Source organism: Maniola hyperantus, chromosome 4 (assembly GCF_902806685.2).
Source record: "Maniola hyperantus chromosome 4, iAphHyp1.2, whole genome shotgun sequence".
In the NCBI taxonomy this organism is placed as follows: domain Eukaryota; kingdom Metazoa; phylum Arthropoda; class Insecta; order Lepidoptera; family Nymphalidae; genus Maniola; species Maniola hyperantus.
Genome location: NC_048539.1, coordinates 3735203 through 3754743, shown reverse-complemented (window position 1 = coordinate 3754743; position 19541 = coordinate 3735203). Strand labels below are relative to the sequence as shown.

The 19541-nt window shown below is 37.9% G+C and overlaps 3 protein-coding genes across 3 annotated transcripts in view; all 3 read right to left on the bottom strand.

Moving 5' to 3' along the window:
• Nucleotides 1–16882, bottom strand: part of Prosbeta1 (proteasome beta1 subunit) — a 276237-nt gene extending 259355 nt beyond the window's left edge. The window contains exon 1 of the mRNA XM_069509828.1: nt 16876–16882. The gene's annotated coding sequence lies outside the window, so the exon portion shown is untranslated. The remainder of the gene's footprint in view (nt 1–16875) is intronic.
• Nucleotides 192–10520, bottom strand: LOC117981972 (gustatory receptor for sugar taste 64e-like). The gene is made up of 9 exons (XM_069498442.1): nt 10426–10520; nt 9122–9240; nt 7745–7927; nt 6454–6617; nt 5575–5697; nt 4439–4587; nt 2157–2307; nt 1339–1425; nt 192–324 (listed from the first exon to the last, which is right to left on the bottom strand). The coding sequence occupies exons 1-9, from the start codon at nt 10518–10520 to the stop codon at nt 250–252; spliced, it is 1146 nt and encodes a 381-aa protein (XP_069354543.1). The 3' UTR covers nt 192–249.
• Nucleotides 12706–19082, bottom strand: LOC117981971 (gustatory receptor for sugar taste 64a-like). Its single transcript, XM_034968243.2, has 9 exons — nt 18985–19082; nt 18153–18339; nt 17245–17457; nt 16464–16568; nt 15891–16075; nt 14936–15099; nt 14058–14223; nt 12972–13061; nt 12706–12777 (listed from the first exon to the last, which is right to left on the bottom strand). Exons 2-9 carry the CDS (start codon nt 18322–18324, stop codon nt 12706–12708), a joined length of 1167 nt encoding a protein of 388 aa, XP_034824134.2. The 5' UTR covers nt 18325–18339; nt 18985–19082.
• Between the last annotated feature and the right edge of the window lie 459 nt (nt 19083–19541).

Below are 19541 nucleotides of genomic sequence, written 5' to 3'. Positions count from 1 at the left end.
TAGGTAATTGTTATATTTATTTCAATAACAAGGAAAACACGATGGATTACTTAAATAAAACAATTTTTTTTAAATTCTTGTAGATAGACAGTTACATTTTATTTGATATACATATTGAGAATATTTTTTTAGAGAATAATGGAAAATGATGAACGAAATTATCTAGGTCGTAAGATAAATTAAAACTTTAAGACGCTTCATTGAATCAAAAATACATATTATATAAGTCTGATTCTACCTTAGTATTATTTAATTAATAGCTTCATATGATTTTACACTAAATTGCAGTAACACGAGTTCATACTTCATTATGGTGCCAATTACCTGTAAAGACAAATATTATGTTTTTAATTCCATGTTGAATACCGTTTATTTCATCCATACTAATATTATAAATGCGAAAGTGTGTCTGTCGGTCTGTCTGTCTGTGAGCCGCGAAAAGCTAGCGTCTGCTAGCTTTTCGCGGCTCAACCGTTCAACCGATTTCGACGAAATTTGGTACAAGCTATCGCTTGCATCCCGGGGAACTTTTTATCCCGAAAAGTTCAGAGTTCCCACAGGATTTAAAAAAAATCAGAATCCACGCGGAAGAAGTCGTGGGCATCATCTAGCGTTGAATAAACTGCAATATTTCAATAGATAATTTGACGACCTCCCTGGCGCAGTGGTGAGCGCTGTGGTCTTAATAGTGAGAGGTCCCGGGTTCGATTCCTGGCAGGGGTTTGGAATTTTATAATTTCTAAATTTCTGGTCTGGTCTGGTGGGAGGCTTCGGCCGTGGCTAGTTACCACCCTACCGGCAAAGCCGTGCCGCCAAGCGCCAAGGGGTATGGGTTTAATAAAAACTGCCATACCCCTTCCAGGTTAGCCCGCTATCATCTTAGACTGCATCATCACTTACCACCAGGTGAGATTGCAGTCAAGGGCTAACTTGTATCTGAAAAAAAAAAAATAGATAATAGATTTTGAGAACATTATGGAGAACTCTCAGGCATGCAGGTTTCCTCACGATGTTTCCTTCACCGTTAAAGCAAGTGATATTTAATTAATTGATATATTTACATAGTTAAAACGCAGCCAAGCAACACCAAACTTATCTGTACTATCAATACTAATATTATAAAGAGGTAAAGTTTGTAAGTTTGTTTATAGGAAGTCTCTGGAACTACTGAACAGATTTTGAAAATTCTTTCACCAGTAGGTACAATATTCCTGACTAACATGGCTATATATATTTTTTAAATTAGAGATCCTTACGAAAATTGTAATAAGCTACCCTTGCGAAGCCGGGGCGAGTCGCTAGTCATCAGTAAACTACTAATGTAGAAATTGTTTTTACCGTTAAAATCATTCCCCTGGTCACGTCAAAAAACAGTCCACTGAGAGCTGTTGTCGTGTATTTAGTCTGTCGAATAAATCTCTGTACCTAAAAAAGAAACAAAAATGGATGATTGTATCAAGGGATTTTCAAAGAATACCGACAAATAGTTTTATTTACAAAGTTTTTGTAAGTTTTGCGTCGTTTTTGTGAAGTGTTAAGGCGGAAAAGCCAGCGCTAAAGGGGATGGATTGAACTCTGTATAAGTTTAAGTTCCTCTAAAAAGATCTTACCAAAGCTTTATACTTTTGGCTGACATACGACGGAATGTAACACGTTCCATCTATTGTAAGTACGTTGATAGTACAATGGAAGAAACCTTTCCGCAAGTCCCATCAACAATTGTAATAGTAGATTATTTAACATGGGGGTAGTCATGTAATGTATGGGGTTAGTCATGTCTTATGTTACGGGCGCGCCGGGATAAATCCCAAGCGTAACAAGGAATCCTATAATACCTAACTCCCGAGCGTAGCGAGGGTGTTGCATGTAGAATCCTGAGTGAAGCGCAGGGTTTAGGGGCGCCCAAGACTAACACAGTATTACTCCCCAGTTCAATACTCTGCTTTTCACACCTCGCAAGACAATACAATCAAAATCTTCGTATGCTTATAAATAAGTACCTACCTATTTGTCTTTATATAGCATTTTTTTAGATTTTTTAACGATTTTTTGGTGTTATCATGTCAGTAATCATCAGTAGTATCACGTGTCTTCGTTTTTGCCAGCGTTCTGGTTACACCCTGTATATTAAAAAAGCCATTCTTAATATAACTTACCTCGATTGTGTAGTCCGATGTTGGAACATGTTGTAAGATATAAAATGGCTCCATAGCCACCGTGTTGACATTCGCAGCCAGCAAAGAAGTCATGGTTGCTCTCACGAACAGGAATATAGAGGAGTAGTAGTAGTAAATGTAATATTCCACACTTTTAAACGATCTTAAAGAAACATGTGGAAGTCATTGACAAAGATAAATGTTAATCAGTACCCTTATTATAAATACGAAAGTGTGTTTGTTTGTTGGTTTATTGGTTTGTTGGGTTGTCCTTCAATCACGTCGCAACGGTGCAACGGATGGACGTAATTTTTTGCATGGGTAATGGGTATAGAAAAAGACCTGGAGAGTGAAAGAGGCTACTTTTTATCCCAGAAAATTAAAGAGTTGCAACGGGATTTTAAAAACCTAATTCCACGCGGACGAAGTCGCGGGCATCAGCTAGTCTATCTATAAATCTAAAAGGAAACGGTGACTGACTGACCGATCTATCAACGCACAGCTCAAACTATTGGACGGATCGGGCTGAAATTTGGCATGCAGATAGATATTATGACGTAGGCATCCGCTAAGAAAGGATTTTTTAAAATTCAACCCCTAAGGAGGGGTGAAATAGGGATTTGAAATTTGTATAGTCGACGCGGACGAAGTCGCGAGCATAAGCTAGTTTATGAAAAGATTTAAATACGCAATTTATTATTATTTATCTACTAGTGATAGCCCGCGGCTTCGCTCGATGAAAATATTCTCTCTTATTCTTGTTGTTGTTGTTGTGTCTGTCTGTCTGTCTGTCTGCTAGCTTTTCACGGCTCATCCGTTTAACCGATTTTGATGAAATTTGGTATAGAATTAGATTACAACCCGGGAAAGGACATAGGTTACTTTTATCCCGGAAAATCAAAGAGTTCCCACGGGATTTTTAAAGCCCAAAATCCAGGTGTACGAAGTCGCAGGCATCAGCTAGTATTTTTATAAATGTATGTAGTACTTAGGTGTCGTAAACGAAAATAGACCTTATAGTTTTATGATGTGTAAACGAGATTCAACCTAAGGGTGCTAAAACAATTTTATGGTCGATGTTACTTACACTTTCACATTTTCATTATGACAATCCAAAATGGCGGGATAATTGTTGCTGAAAAAACATCTTATTATGGTAGGGGAGCCCAAGAGGGGATTTTGGGATTTACTCGAGCGCGTCAGTTTTTTTAAAAATTTATTTATAGACTAGCGCTTGGCTGCAATCAGACCTGGGTGGCAAGTGATGATGCAGCCCAAGATGGAGCGCACTTGCCCAGAAGATACCTATTCACTCTTGTCTTGAAGGTACCCATATTATAATTCGGTGGGAAAACTGATGCTGGAAGGGTGTTCCAAATCTTGGCGGTTCGAATTCTAATGAGGAGGCAAATCGTTTCGTACGTATCCGGGGAATTTCGACGAAGACAAGACAAGTTAATTACTCGCGCTTGGCTGCAGTTAGACCTGGCAGGAAGTGATAATGCAACCTAAGATGGAGCGCCCCCTTCTACCCCTTCGTACGACCACCCCCACCATGCAAACCGGCAGATAAATATTTTTGCGAAAAAAAAACACGTGGGGCGCATTATACACTATTTATTATCTAAAGCGCTCGAGTATTTCTTTGTGACTATATTTTTTTACATTTTTGAAAACCTGTACGCGCTCTCCCCACCAGTGAAAGGGGTTACATCATATAACCTTTTTTCTTTTTAGCACCTAATCTTCACAATAGGTCCCAACGACGCTCGAGTAAATCCCTATTTAGCATCTTTGGCTCCCCTACTATTGTATGTGTGCCGGAGTGTAGTTAATATTTCGCTCTCTCTACCTAATCCTTCATTCCGCTGATAAGTAGCGCTCTCTCTATTTTTGTATGGGATAAGGTAGAGAGAGTTTTATATTAACTTCACTCCACGGATAGATAGATAATTTTTCGGAGTTATACAGTGCGTTTTAATTATAATTAAATACCAACAAAATACCAAAATACCAATATAATATAAACACAATTAAAGTCTTTAACGGTGAAGGAAAACATCGTGATAAAACCAAGCAGCAGACCTGCTTGGTTTTATCACGTCATTATTTTTATATATAGAGTTCTCCATGTTCGTAAAGGTGTGTGAAGTCTGCCAATCCGCATTGGCCTACTATGGCCTAAACCCTTCTCTCTGTGAGAGGAGACCCGTCCTCAGTAGTGAGCCGGTGATGAGTTGATCATGATGAGATATATTATTCAAATAATGCTACAAACTTACTTGAGGAGAGAAAATACTTGACTGCAGATGAAAAAGACGTTGGTAAAAAACGACAGAAGGATTAAATAACACATCTTTGAGTCGACGACTCGGACAAGTTGGACTAAATCTGAATAATGTAACCTGATTTCTTCCCATCGGGTGATTTTCTGAAAAGAGGAGAATTTAGAAAAGACGAAAGAAGCTTTATGTCTCATACAAAACTTGTTTGTATTGATACCAGCTATTTATTAATGTCCGAAATTCTTCAGTGCTTGAAGACCAAAGTCTTCGAACAGTGCGTGTTGCCAGTGATAACATATGGATCCAAGACATGGTTGCTAACTCTGGGCCTCATAAGAAAGCTCAGAGTCACTCAGAGGGTGATGGAGAGAGCTATGCTTGGAGTTTCTCTACGTGATCAAATCAGAAATGAGGAGATCCGTAGGAGAACTAGAGTAACCGACATAGCTCAACGGGTTGTGAAGCTGTGTTTAAAGAGATCCCTTCTCAATCTAAGAGGAATGGGCTGGCGATGGATTGATGATGATAATTTTGCACGTTCTTTTCCGCTAGATTTATTCATAGGACTAGAAGATACTAAATACAAAAGCTAAAACAGCAATATGGATTAAAATAAACCTAACTTCAACTTCTCAACTAGGTAATAAGTACAAAAAAAACCGGTAAAGTGCGAGTCAAGCTCGCGCAACGGGAGTTCCGTTTAACAGTCGTATTTTTTCGACATTTTGCACGATAATTCAAAAACTATCGTGCATTAAAATTAATAAAATCTGTTTTAGAATGCACAAGTGAAGCCCTTTCAAATGATACCCCACTTGATATAGTTATCTTACTTCGAAAATTGAAAATACTAATTTTTAGTTCATGACCACAATTTAATTTTTTTGTGTGATGTAACTACATGTTCACGGTTTTCAGATTTTTTCCCCTAATGTCTGCTATAAGACCTACCTATCTACCTGCCTGCCAAATTTCATGGTTCTAGGTCAACGGGAAGTACCCTGTAGGTATCTTGACAGACCGACAGACAGACAGACAACAAAGTGATCCTATAAGTGTTCCGTTTTTCCATTTGAGGTACGGAACCCTAAAAATACTAGACTTTGTTTTGCATGGTAAAGTAAAAATTTTACCAGACGTTGTTGATGTTCGATGAGTTTGTTCAGGACTCTGAAGTACGAGGTTAGGTATAGACTGACGCACATCGTCATAGCGTCCGTGAAGTTCCATAGGAATGTAGATTGTACGTTCGCCACCTTTGAACATACAAAATGTAATGGTAGGGAAGCCCAAGAGGGGATTTGGGATTTACTCGAGCGCGTCAGATTAAGACAAGGTAAGTTAATTAGATGCAGAAAAGTGTGCGTTTCATTGAACTGACAATTTGAGGATGAGCTAAGGAAATAGTTTTTTTATTTTTATTTTATTTTATTCAGATACAAGTTAGCCCTTGACTGCAATCTCACCTGGTGGTAAGTGATGATGCAGTCTAAGATGATAGCGGGCTAACCTGGAAGGGGTATGGCAGTTTTTATTAAACCCATACCCCTTTGGTTTCTACACGGCATCGTACCGGAACGCTAAATCGTTTGGCGGCACGGCTTTGCCGGTAGGGTGGTAACTAGCCACGGCCGAAGCCTCCCACCAGACTAGACCAGAAATTTAGAAATTATAAAATTCCAAACCCCTGCCAGGAATCGAACCCGGGACCTCCCACTATTAAGACCACAGCGCTCACCACTGCGCCAGGGAGGTCGTCGTAGTAGTAGTTTCGGAGATAAGAAATATAAAGAACTGTTTTCCATAAATGTTTTCCAAAATTTTGTATACTAGTTTCGGCGCATAAGATGGAGAGGAGGGAATTAATATAAAATTAGAAAAATCCATCAAGCCTTTCAGTTGATATATCACATGGTACAGTTTGCAGTGTCTGTGCACGGAACCTTAAAAATGAGCTTCTTGCACAAAATATTCAAAGAGAAAAAAGAGGTTTTAATACAAAAATACTTTACCTCAAACAGTACAGCTTTCCAATGGCTATACGACGTCAGTTCAAACACGAAAGAGGCAATCAATGTAAAGAAACGCTCCATTAAATTTAAATCCTCTGTATCATTATCCCAACTGCAGCTCATTATGAGCTTCAGTTTGAAGCTCACTGACAAAATGTGTTCCACTGAAAAATAAATTAAAAAGTCATAAATTGAATGGCTCTGACATACGGATGGACAGACGGGCAGATGAACTATACCCTATCCGCGGAAAGATCTTAGCATAGCGCTCTCTCTGTTACGTAATCCCATACAAATGATAAGAGGCAAAAATCTCAGTAGGCATTAACCATTTTGAGGCACCAACCAATCACAAACATATTTTTAAAAAATTGTTCGAAATTCAATTCGAAAATGTTTGCAAAAAACATTCGAAATTCAATTAGAAAACCTAATTTCGTTTGTGGTTGGTGGGTGCCTCAAAATAGTTAGCGCCCACTGTGATTTTTAGGATTTTCTTAAGGTATAGTGCGCATTTCCAACCAAGGAAGGCAAATAAGTCAATTAATAAAACTCGTGATAACTATTTATACGTAAATATGGACGTGTTAAACTACAAATTTTTGTAGTAAGGCGCCTGACCAGAAAAATAAAACACCTCGCCATATTGCGGGGAACCCGTGGAACTAGTTTAAACAAGACCATAAACTTCACAATACCTACTTACTGATCAAATACCATATGCTAGTGCCGCCCCCAGACCAAGTTTTTAGGGTTCCGTAGCCAAATGGCAAAAAACGGAACCCTTATAGATTCGTCATGTCTGTCTGTCTGTCTGTCCGTCCGTATGTCACAGCCACTTCTTCTGAAACAATAAGAGCTATACTGTTGAAACTTGGTAAGTCGATGTATTCTGTAAACCGCATTAAGATTTTCATACAAAAATATAAAAAAGAAATTTCTTCATATACCCCATACGTTGTATCTATGGATAGGTCTTCAAAAATGATATTGAAGTTTCTATCGTTTTTTTCTAAACTGATTAGTTTGCGCGAGAGACACTTCTAAGAATGATAAAACTAAAAAAAAATATGTGATGTACATTACCATACAAACTTCCACCGAAAATTGGCTTGAACGAGATCTAGTGAGTAGTTTTTGATTTATCGTGCAAAATGTGGATAAAATACGATTGTAGTACGGAACCCTCAATACGCGAGTCTGATTCGCACTTGGCCGCTTTTTTTATATTTCTGGTTAGGCTTTACATGGCCTGATTGTACCTTATGCAGCTAATATTCTCATTACTCACCTAAAGATAAAATCAGCACCAAATAAGCTATTCTGGTGTACCTCTCAGGACCATTGCTTCCTGATATATGAAGAACACTTTTTTCAATAGACCCTGCTTTATGTATGAGTGAGCGCCAATTTCTTGCCAGTTTCCCCATGAAACACGCGGTAGTGAAGTTGGTGGTGTAAAATACAAGATCAACTAAAAAATATTAAAAAAAGTTAACAGTTAGCATGCATAAACCTATTCCCTAAAAATTTAACTAAGTAGATGAAGCCCGCTTTGTCCGCATGGACATTTTAAGATCCGGTGGAAACTGTTTGATTTTGCTGAGATAAAAAGTAGTCGTGTATTATGACTCTATAGTACACGGTGAAGTTTTAGTGGTTGTCTTCCCGCGGCAGAACGATTTGCCCTCAGTAGTACTACTGAAATTTTGAGTTAAACTTAAAAAATAAAAATGTTTTTGTTTTGAAATAATTAAAAAAAATCGACAACTTGAAAGTGTGAGAAACAATAGTAACTCCCTAGACGTAACGTGAATAGTAGGTAGGTGCATCCACTCGAACCACGCTGCCAATAAAGTGAAAAAGTTTAGAGCAAAATAAGCTCTCGCGCGTAGTGATACGGCATAAACTAGCCTGCACGCACGCGGTATCACTTTTGGTTCGAGGTCTCATTCGATTTTTGTTTTTCTCGATTGTAAATTTGACATTTTTGACTCTAATATTTTTTTATATTTATAAATCGATTGTAATACCACGACAAAATCATTTCGCATCGGGAAAACAACCATTAAAATTTCAGCGTGTATAGGATGCAAGCTATCTCTACTAAACAGATGATGCCCGCGATTTCATCCACGTAGATTTATGGTTTTTTTAAAATTCCGTGGGAACTCTTTAATTTTTCGGGACAATAGAAAAAGCCTATACCCGTCACCAGGATGTAAGCTAACTCTGTGCCAAATATCGTCAAAATTGGTTAAACAGATGGATCGTAAAAACGTAGCGACAGACAGACACGGTTTCACATTAATTATAATCCATACTAATATTATAAATGCGAAAGTGTTTAGCTGTCTGTCGGTCAGCTTTTGACGACAACACTAAAATTTGGTACAGAGTTAGCTTACATCCCGGGGAAGGACATAGGCTACTTTCAACCCCGGACAATAAAAGAGTTCCCACGGGATTCCAAACGAAGTGTAGGGCATTATCTAGTACTAAATATGATGCTTGCGACTTTATCCGCGTGGATTTAGGTTTTCAAAAACCTCTTCACCAGACTCCCTTATTGAAAGAAGATGGCCTGTGCAACAAGCAGTAATGGCACTGATATCTTATAAAATAAGGGCTCAGTGATTCAAAATTAAATAATTGAATAGGTACTTACCCAAATGGTTACGGCTTAGATTATTGGTAAAGAAATGATAAGCAGACGCACTGGTTAGGGAAAATTGTCCCAGAATTGTTAAGCAATGGTAAATCATGTATGTAGAATTTAAATTTAGCCTGAAATAAAGAAGAAACTATTGATTGTAAGCTTATTTTGTTATAATAATAATAAAAAATATATTTATTTAAGAAAAAATATTTACAGGTTACACAAATTCAGGTATAATCATAAACTCGAAGCTTGAGTTTTTCCGTATACCGAAGCCGTTAACATTAGGTATTTACACGTCACACATATCTAATTAAAAGCTAAATAACAATTACTTATAAACTAACAACATTGGACCAAATGTACGATATTTTAAAACTTATATTTAGTTGGTAAAAACGCAATTATTAAAATTATAAATGAATGTAGGTAGGCAAGTAAAAAGTTCGTCATCGCAAAGCGGAGTACCTAGTTAGGGTGTGGTTATCGTGCTACGAGCGTAAGACGCTCACTCACACTACTTGTTTAACGACATAATATTATTAGTGTATTTTGCAGACAGCTGTGAAGTTCCAGCGAAAAAAACAAGAAAGAGGGTAGTTCGCTACTGCCCATGACAGCTCGAACTTCATCTCTCGCAGCACTGCATTCCCCGTTCCCGTCGTGGCCACGACCCGAGTCAATGCAAATTACAATTAATCGTGGTATGTACCCCTCACTCATTGCCAGACATATAGTGTTGTGGCATCCCTGTGCCAGACGCCCTTAAAGTTTAGAAGTTAAGTGTCTGGCAATGAATGACGTGATTTCTAATACTATTCCGAAGAAAACATAAAAAAATAGACTTTACTATTACTTTGACGTAAGATTTTTAACACCTTTATTACCTGTTATCTCCCAAAGCCACCATGATCCAAACTTCACAGTCGCTGATCATTCCTCCCTGTGTTGGGGACAATACGCAGAGAAACTTTCAGCTATTATAAAATGACAAAGGTCTGGCACGCGCTGGCTCTTAGTTTACAAAGTTATTCGCAGAATTTTTTGATTTTTCATTTGAATCTAACTATATTCAAAGTTTAACGATCACTTAATAACTTCACTAACAGCCGCACTCAGAGTCGCTTAGTCGTTACTTAAGTTTAGTTAAAACGAGACAGAGCTATATCTCTCACATAAATCTGTCTCGTTTTAACTCAATCTTAAGTAACGATTAGCGACTCTGAGTGCGACTGTTAGATATATAAGGTAAAATAAAATTACGTGGCGTTATGACATGTTACGTCATCTTACTTGTACCTTATGTAGCTTACCTCAAGTCGGAGCAAGTTTTTTTATTCAGTCCTTCGACAGGAAACACGCCCGCCCACCGACAGAGCCTCATTGGCTGTCGAAGGCATGCATGCATCTTGCACGGACAGTCGTGAAACGCAACACTTGCTCTCATTTCTGTAGTTCCTGGATAATAAAGTTAAAGTATTCAAAACTAGCTGATGCCCGCGACTTCATCCGCGTGAAATTAGGTTTTTAAAAATCCCGTGGGAACCCTTTGATTTTCCGGGATAAAAAGTAGCCTATGTCCTTCCCCGGGATGCAAGCTATCGCTGTACCAAATTTCGTCAAAATCGGTCGAACGGATGGGCCGTGAAAGGCGAGCAGAATGACAGACAGACAGACAGACACACTTTCGCATTTATAATATTAAAAAGTATGGATTTTTATGATAGTATTTTTACCTACACTTCAAGGAAATTTCTAAATATACAATCGCTTTAGTACTAAAATATGAAAATACATGCCTACTTATCTCAAATTTCGGCACTGGAAGCCAGTGAACCGTCCCTACTGCTTAGTGACCCAAGGAGACGACACGCAGATTCGAATTCTACCGGTTCCGCAATTTTTGATATTATGTATTAAAAAATATTTTAAAAAGTAAAAGTAAACAATTATTTTAAACAAAGCACAAGCAGAAGCAAGGAGATGAAACCGAAGCGGGCACGGCAGCGGTAAATGAAACTGAAATGGAAACGCAAAACAAAACGTTACAGTAAGTTAAATAATGATACAACAATTAAAGCGTATACTTTTCACATCACAGGTTATGTATTTAATTATTATATTAAAAGCGAGCATGCAGCTTTTATCGTGTTAACTTAATAAATAACCCCTCAAACTCTACCACTTGTCAAGCACAGTATATTTACCTTTATACCTTTAATTTATTACCAAATCATGGTGATTTACCATTTTTTATAATTTTCCACCTTATTAGTTTCATTTTAAGGTTCATTCTTGTTATCACCATAACAAGTCACACTTCAGTAAATTATTTATTTAGGACTTGACCATAAATGTCGAAAAATATTTATCAAACTGTCAACTGAACGTTTATAATACGTTTAACATAGGTAAATATAATTTTATTAATGTTTATAATGTCACTATTATAAGTAAATTAAATAAGGTCATAAAAACATAATTTACACAGGCTTGATTATGATTTAGGTATATGAGTTATCGTGTTGTTATAGCGGCAATAGAAATACACGTTCTGCGAAAATTTCAACTCTCTACCTTTTACGGTTTACGAGATACCGCTGACAGACAGACGGACGGACGGACGGACGGATAGACGGATGGACAGCGGAGGCTTAGTAATAGGGTCCCGTTTGCATCCTTCGGGTACGGAACCCTAAAGTACGCTGGAAGAAGTGTGCCATATAAAATGTCAGTAATTTTTTTGTGTCGATTCGAAGCGTCCCACGTAAAAAGCTGACGCCCGCGACTTCGTCTGCGTGGATTTAGGTTTCAAATTCCCGTGGGAACTTTTGATTTTCCAGGATAAAAAGAAGTATCCCGTCCCTTAGTAGCCAATCCCCGGGATGCAAAAAATCTCTGTACCTACCAAATTTCGTAAAAACATTTAAACGGATGATTCTTTAAAAATCCGTGGGATCACCACGATTTGGGAATAAAATTCCTTACAGCATCAGGGTTGAGAAAATGGGTCCTCGAGTTCAACGATAGTCTTTACTTGGTAGGTACCTCCAATATCAATTTATAACCGACAGTTTTTAAAGTTTAGGTTTAGGTTTACCATCAGTTTAGGTGGTCAGGTCCCCTGAAGCATCAGGATTGAGGAGTTGGAATCAAGTTTTTTTATGAAACAATGTAGCCAAGTTTCTCTATCAATTAAAAAAAAACCTACGTAATCTCGGAGATTGCGGTAGAAAAATACAACTCCTCCATTTTTGAAAGTCGGTTAAAAAGTAGCCTATGTTACTCCCTGGTTAATCCTCTACTTATCTGTGAAAGTCCCGTCAAAATAGGTTCTGCAGTTCCGAAGATTAGCCCGATCAAACAGACAGACAGACAGACAAAATTTTTAAAAACGTTTGATTCAGTTAGGGTAATGTTCATATAACCATATGAGCTTAATATAGGGCAGTTATTTCGAAATTACAGACAGACACTCTAATTTTATTTATTAGATAGATTAATAGGTATATACGTATATATAGTATAGATACCAATTAGTTACTATACAAATACAATAATGTTTAAATTAAAATATTTATTTGTTTAACACATTATGTGACAGTAGCATCAGAGTCATCATACTGAATGAGAACCAGAACGTACGTCACCACGGCACCAGACATCTGCAAACATAAGAAATTTCGTATTTCTTACCAATAATATCTACCAGTATATAGTCGACGCATTTTAAACTGAGTCGTCGAGCTATCTGTCTAGACAGTGTAGTATCTGTGTAGACAGATAACTCGACGACTCAGTTTAAAATGCGTCGACTATAATAGTAGATATAGATAATAGGTACAAGAGAATTTAATACCTGCAAAACAAAAGTTCTGTTTAAATAGAAAAATTCCATTCCACTCAATGCTACGTACTCGTTAACTAGCTGTTTCTGCAGCCTCTCTATCTAAAAAAAAAAATCTAAATATATAAAAGGAAAAGGTGACGCACAGCTACCTAGTAGCAGCAGCTACTGGACGGATCGGGCTGAAATTTGCCATGCAGATAGCTATTATAACGTAGACATCCAGCAAGAAAGAATTTTTAAAAATCCAATTTCAAATTCAATTCAAGAGTTAAAAATCTGTCCACAAGTCAAATATTGCACTGGTGTACCTCAATATTGTACCATACAAAGTGGGCAGAGCCATTGTAGAGTGTTTGCAGACATCAGCCGCAGCTATCACCGTATAGCCCGTTCTCACGAACAGCCAGGTTATTGAATAGTCTTGGATGAATTAACGACAGTATAGTATGTACCTCAATATTGTAACACTGGGCGTAAACACTCATACAAAGTGGGCAAAGCCATTGTAGAGTGTTTGCAGACCTCAGCCGCAGCTATCACCGTATAGCCCGTTCTCACGGACAGCCAGGTTATTGAATAGTCTTGGATGAATTAACGACAGTATAGTATGTACCTCAATATTGTAACACTGGGCGTAAACACCCATACAAAGTGGGCAAAGCCATTGTAGAGTATTTGCAGACATCTGCCGCAGCTACCACCGTATAGCCCGTTCTCACGGACAGCCCGGTTATTGAATAGTCTTGGATGAATTAACGACAGTATAGTATGTACCTCAATATTGTAACACTGGGCGTAAACACCCATACAAAGTGGGCAAAGCCATTGTAGAGTATTTGCAGACATCTGCCGCAGCTACCACCGTATAGCCCGTTCTCACGGACAGCCCGGTTATTGAATAGTCTTGGATGAATTAACGACAGTATAGTATGTACCTCAATATTGTAACACTGGGCATTACACTCATACAAAGTGGGCAAAGCCATTGTAGAGTATTTGCAGACATCTACCGCAGCTACCACCGTATAGCCCGTTCTCACGGACAGCCAGGTTATTGAATAGTCTTGGATGATTTAACGACAGTATAGTATGTACCTCAATATTGTAACACTGGGCATTACACTCATACAAAGTGGGCAAAGCCATTGTAGAGTATTTGCAGACATCTGCCGCAGCTACCACCGTATAGCCCGTTCTTACGGACAGCCAGGCTATTGAAATTACATAGTAAGCTTCCCTCACTGGAGTGTCTTTCTCCTGCCTGAAAATGAAACTGTGATATGCTTGCAAATAAAAAAACCCGCCAAGGGCGAGTCAGGCTCGCGCAACGGGGGTTCCCTAATACAGTCGTATTTTTTCGACATTTTGCACAATAATTCAAAACTATGATGCATAACAATTAAAAATCTGTTTTAGAATGTATAGGTTTTTTTTAATTTATTGACTAGCGCTTGGCTGCAATCAGACCGGCTGGCAAATGATAATGCAAGCTAAGCTAGAGCACGCTTGCCTAGACTTCAAGATCATCATAATCATCAACCCGTCGCCAGCTGACTACTAAGCACGGGTCTCCTCTAACAATGAGAGGGGGTTTGGACATAGTTCACCGCAATATCCAAGCGCGGATTGACTCGAAGGTATTCATATTTATAGTGGATGGAAAAACTGATGCCGAAAAAGCATTCTATGTCTGAGCGGTTTGAATAAGAAACGAGGAGGCAAATCGCTTCGTACCTATCCATGGAATTTTGACCACATAATACATCATCATCAACTCATAGATACTGCTGGACATAGACTATTCAAAGGTGTGTGAAGTATGACAATTCGCACTTGGCCATCGTGGTAGACTATGGCCATATCCTTCTCTTTCTGAGAGAAAGCCCTTGCTGAAGTGAGCTGGCGATGAGTTGGTGATGATGATGATGATGATATTGCTGCACAAATAAAATTTAATAATTGTTATAACTTACATGATCCCTAGAAATAGTTGCAAGCAAATAAAATAGAAATTAAAGAATGCGGAGAGAAGAATAAGAACGCCCAAGCTGTTGTCAACTCTCTTCACCAGCAACGATTGCTTTACGTATGCTTCTCTTATCTTCCTCCATAAGTACACTTTTAGGAATTCCGTATCCTGAAAGAAAAACCAAAATCACATTTAAAATGTAAACTCAAGATGACATCCTTCGGATATAGAACCCTAAGAAATATGTGTATGCAAGTGCGCTCCAAGCATGACTTCATCATTCGTCGAACGCAAGCCCATTATGATGATGATGATGATGATGATGATGATGATGGCCGGACTATAATATAATTTATATACCTTAGTATGAAATGAGCTTAAAGTATGAAATAGGTATGTGAAAGAATAGGAAACAATGTAATATAATGTCAAATGTAGGTATTCTATCTCATCTCTCGCAGACTTAATCCTATAGATATTAGATAGATGGGTTTGTCTCTTTTTAACCGACTTCAAAAAAGGAGGTTCTCAAATTCATCGGAAACTTTTTTAAAGTCGTGTTTTGGTTTCATTGAGTTTCTATTACAATGTGTACTAAACCTGTTGACGACCGGACCTAACAGGCGCAGTGGTAAGCGCTGTGGTCTTATTAGTGGAAGGTCCTAGGTTCTATTACTGCCAGGGATTTGGAATTTTATAATTTCTAAATTTAGCATAACCCTGCAGGTCTGGACTGGTGGGAGGCTTTAAAAGCCGTGCTGCCAAGCGTTACCGTTCCAGTACGATTCCGTGTAGAAACCAAATCTGCCATACCCCTTCCAGGTTAGACCGCTTCCATCTTAGACTGCATGGTCACTTACCACCAGGTGAGATTGCAGTCAAGGGCTAACTTGTATCTGAATAAATAAATAAATAAAAGAAGTTTTGAGTTTAAAAATCGTAAATCAAACAAGTCATACTTCACGCCACTCCTTTCCTTGGCTATCCCGTGCAGCGACTTTTGCAACACATTCATTAAGCCGCTTATATCTCGAAGTCAAACCCATGCTGGTCAGGATTATAAGTAAATCTCGCAGATTCCATACCATCGTTGCTAATATTCTCATAAAGGAGACAACAACACCAATCCAATCTGAATATTCAACTGGAATGACGCAAGGTTTTACGGTTCAATATCGAGAATATAAAAGAGTACTAAAATAGTAGTTCCTAACTCCCTAAGTCCTTAGCGTGACTTTTCCAGTAAACTAGCGCAGTATGGTGCGTATAGTAGTCGTAAATCTTTCGTTTCGTTTCGTTTTCGTATATTTTTAAAATATCAACACATAATATTCGTGTATGCTTTACTGGCGCTTTTATTTACATGTGAACCTTATATGTAACGGGTATGAAATTTGAATTTGAACGTATTTTGAGAATTCAGATAATAAGAGAACAAGCTACAGCTATTAGATAAATATCCTTGTATGTTTTTATTATGTTTACTTTTGTTTGTGTGCAATACAGTATAAATAAATATACAAGTTACTTACAGTCGAGCAGTAAAAACCCATGCGAATTAAGTATGTATTTGCGTAAACATTGTGACGGTTCGCAATGAAAATTCAAATGCGATAATACATTCGAAATGTGTTCAACTGAAAAATAAAACATAAATCACATCATTAAGGTCAAGCAAGAAGATGTCCAGCAGCAATAGGATTGAGAGGAGTTGTCATAGTAAGTAAGCATGGAGGAACAAGGACGCGTATTCAAATGCCATACGATTAATTAATAAGCATGCACAATGCTCACTGTGACAACTAATTAATGTGAACGAAATACGTGTGAGAATCGGTTCAAAAGAAGTATTGAATTGAATAATCATAGTAAAAACTAACTTATTCGCGCGACTTCATCCGCGTTGAGTGCACAAATTTCAATTCCTATTTTACCCCTTTAGGGGTTGTATTTTCAAAAATACTTTCTTAGCGGATGCCTACGTCATAGTAGCTATCTGCATGCCAAGTTTCAGCCCGATCCGAAATTAGGTTATCAAAATCCCGTGGGAACTCTTCGATTTTCTGGGATAACAAGTAGCCTATTTCACTCTCCAGGTCTTCATCTATGCAAAAAATCACGTCAATCCATTGCACCGTTGCGACGTGATTGAAGGACAAACCAACAAACTAACAAACCCACAAACCAATAAACAAACAAACCAACAAACCAACGAACAAACACACTTTTACATATTAAATTTTATAATAAGGGTACTGAAACAGATATTCAATGTAGGTAGGTACATTACACACTACAACCTAAAACACTTACTTGTAGTAAATGCAGCAAATATTCCAATTGTTAAATACATTCGTTTTTTCAAAGTAGCATCTGGGGGTACGTATTGAATGCTCAAAACCCATTCTATCGAGGCCCAATACTTCCGTAGCCCTTTCCAAGAGCTGGACAGTCTCCAGCACTGCAACATTCCTAACAATGTTCCAGTGTAATACACGCATCCAGACAATCTTGCGGCTATACTTCCTGTAATAACAAACAAAACCAATAGCAGTGTACAGTACTGCAAGTAAGCTGTTATAGCCTAGTGGTTAGGATGTTCGCCTATTAATCGGAGGTCGGGGGTTCGATCGTCTAACTTTTCGAAGTTATGTGCGTTTTAAGTAATAATTAAATATCACTTGCTTTAACGGTGAAGGAAAACATCGTGAGGAAACCTGGCATGCATGAGAGTTCTTCACAATGTTCTCAAAGGTGTGTGAAGTCTACCAATCCACACATCGTCATCGAAACACTTAAACTTGAGAGTAAAAAATCCCTTGCTAAGCTAAAAGTTCATGTTCGTCCATACAGCCAGCGCTTCAAGTGAAAACTCTGCGAAAAAAATTGGTTGTGGTGAAAGCATGACTTCTGATCATGGACCATCCTTCGTTTTGTATAGTACGCGACAGGTTGAGCTGGCAATCGGGGTATGAGGCGGGGGGACACCCTGCACACCAGCATGTCAGCCGCGCTCGCTTGCACCAGGTTGGCGCGGGAGCTGTGCGGATGTGCGGGGCGTTCCCTCCCCAATTGCCATATTTTGAATTTCGAATTCTATCAATTGCAGCAAGATGTAAAATCTCATACTAACCTTACTGATCTACAGTCGTAAACCTAAGCGTAGGTGTTCTGCCCTATAAAGCTCTGATTGAAACAGAATATAAATAAAGTCAACTTACTATGCCCAGCTATATCGATAGCCCAGCCCGCAAGAGCCTTTATAACTTTCCAAATGGCTTCCCCCTCTATAGCTACATAAAGAGTCAATATAATAAAACCCCAGATTTTCCACACAGAACTCTCCAAGCCAACAATCCCAATCCATTTTGACCAGTGGAACACTTGCGTCATTGTTTGTAGAAAATCCTGTAATTATATAAAAGGAAAAGCTGACTGACTGACTGACTTATCTATCAATGCACAGCTCAAACTACTGGACGGACCGGGCTGGGCATGCAGAGAGCTGCTGTGACGTACAGTACGCGGCCGAAAGTAATGAACATCGACCTTTAGAATGACATTTCGGCTTTGTAGAGCGTTGTCTCCGTCACTCATACCTATATTATGATGTTTTGTCGGTCTCAACGACAGGGACAACGCTCTACAAATCTGCTAACTCCTTCTAAACTCAAACTCAAGATAGTCAAAATTTTAATTTGTAAGATGATATAGTGGTGATATATAATACGTACTTAAAACTAAAGCTACGAGGGTTCCAAACGCGCCCAGGTCTGAGAAGAGTTGATATAGGTACATTTCTTTTGGCTGCGTATACTATAGACATCCACTAAGAAAGGATTTTTGAAAGTTCAGCCCTTGTGGTGGTAAAATAGGGGTTTGAAAGTCAAAATCCTTGGAAATATTTTTTATTGCGCAGAGATAGCTTCCGTCGAGGACAATACGGACATAGGCTACTTTTTGTTCCGGAAAATCCTAATGTTAAGACCTTATTCCATGCTAAGTCGCGGGCATTTTCTAATAAACTAATAAACTCGAAAATGTTAAACTTACGTCATGAATCGGTTGATGGGGCAGTATAAGGTCATTTTTGAGTTTAGTTTTTTTCAATTTTTCTGTTTTAGTTATATTATGCAAAATATTCTTTTTTATGTTTAATAACCTTTGCATGATTTAATCTTAAAATAACTTTAAAATTAATAGAACCTCAAAAAGTTAAATCTAAATAGAAAGAGAAAGATGTTTTCATCGTAAATGATTACAGTAAACTGTTTATATCAAAACACGAATGCAATCCATTGTTTACTCTTTATTGGTTCTGTGAAATGTTTTGTACTAAATAACTAAATAATTTAACTCTAGAGCTCATTCCACACTACGGGATTAAAATTATATTATAGTACGGTCAAAATAGACATTCAAGGTATTCAACAATAATTCGCACAGGCCTAAAAATTGGCACGAGTGTTAGGAACACAAATAATATATAAATAAGTTGTGAAAAGTCCTCGTCGATTATATTGTTGTTCCCAGCATTCGTACCAATTTTTTTTTTTTTTTTTTTTTTTTTTTTTTTTTTTTTTTTTTTTTTTTTTTTTTTTTTTTTTTTT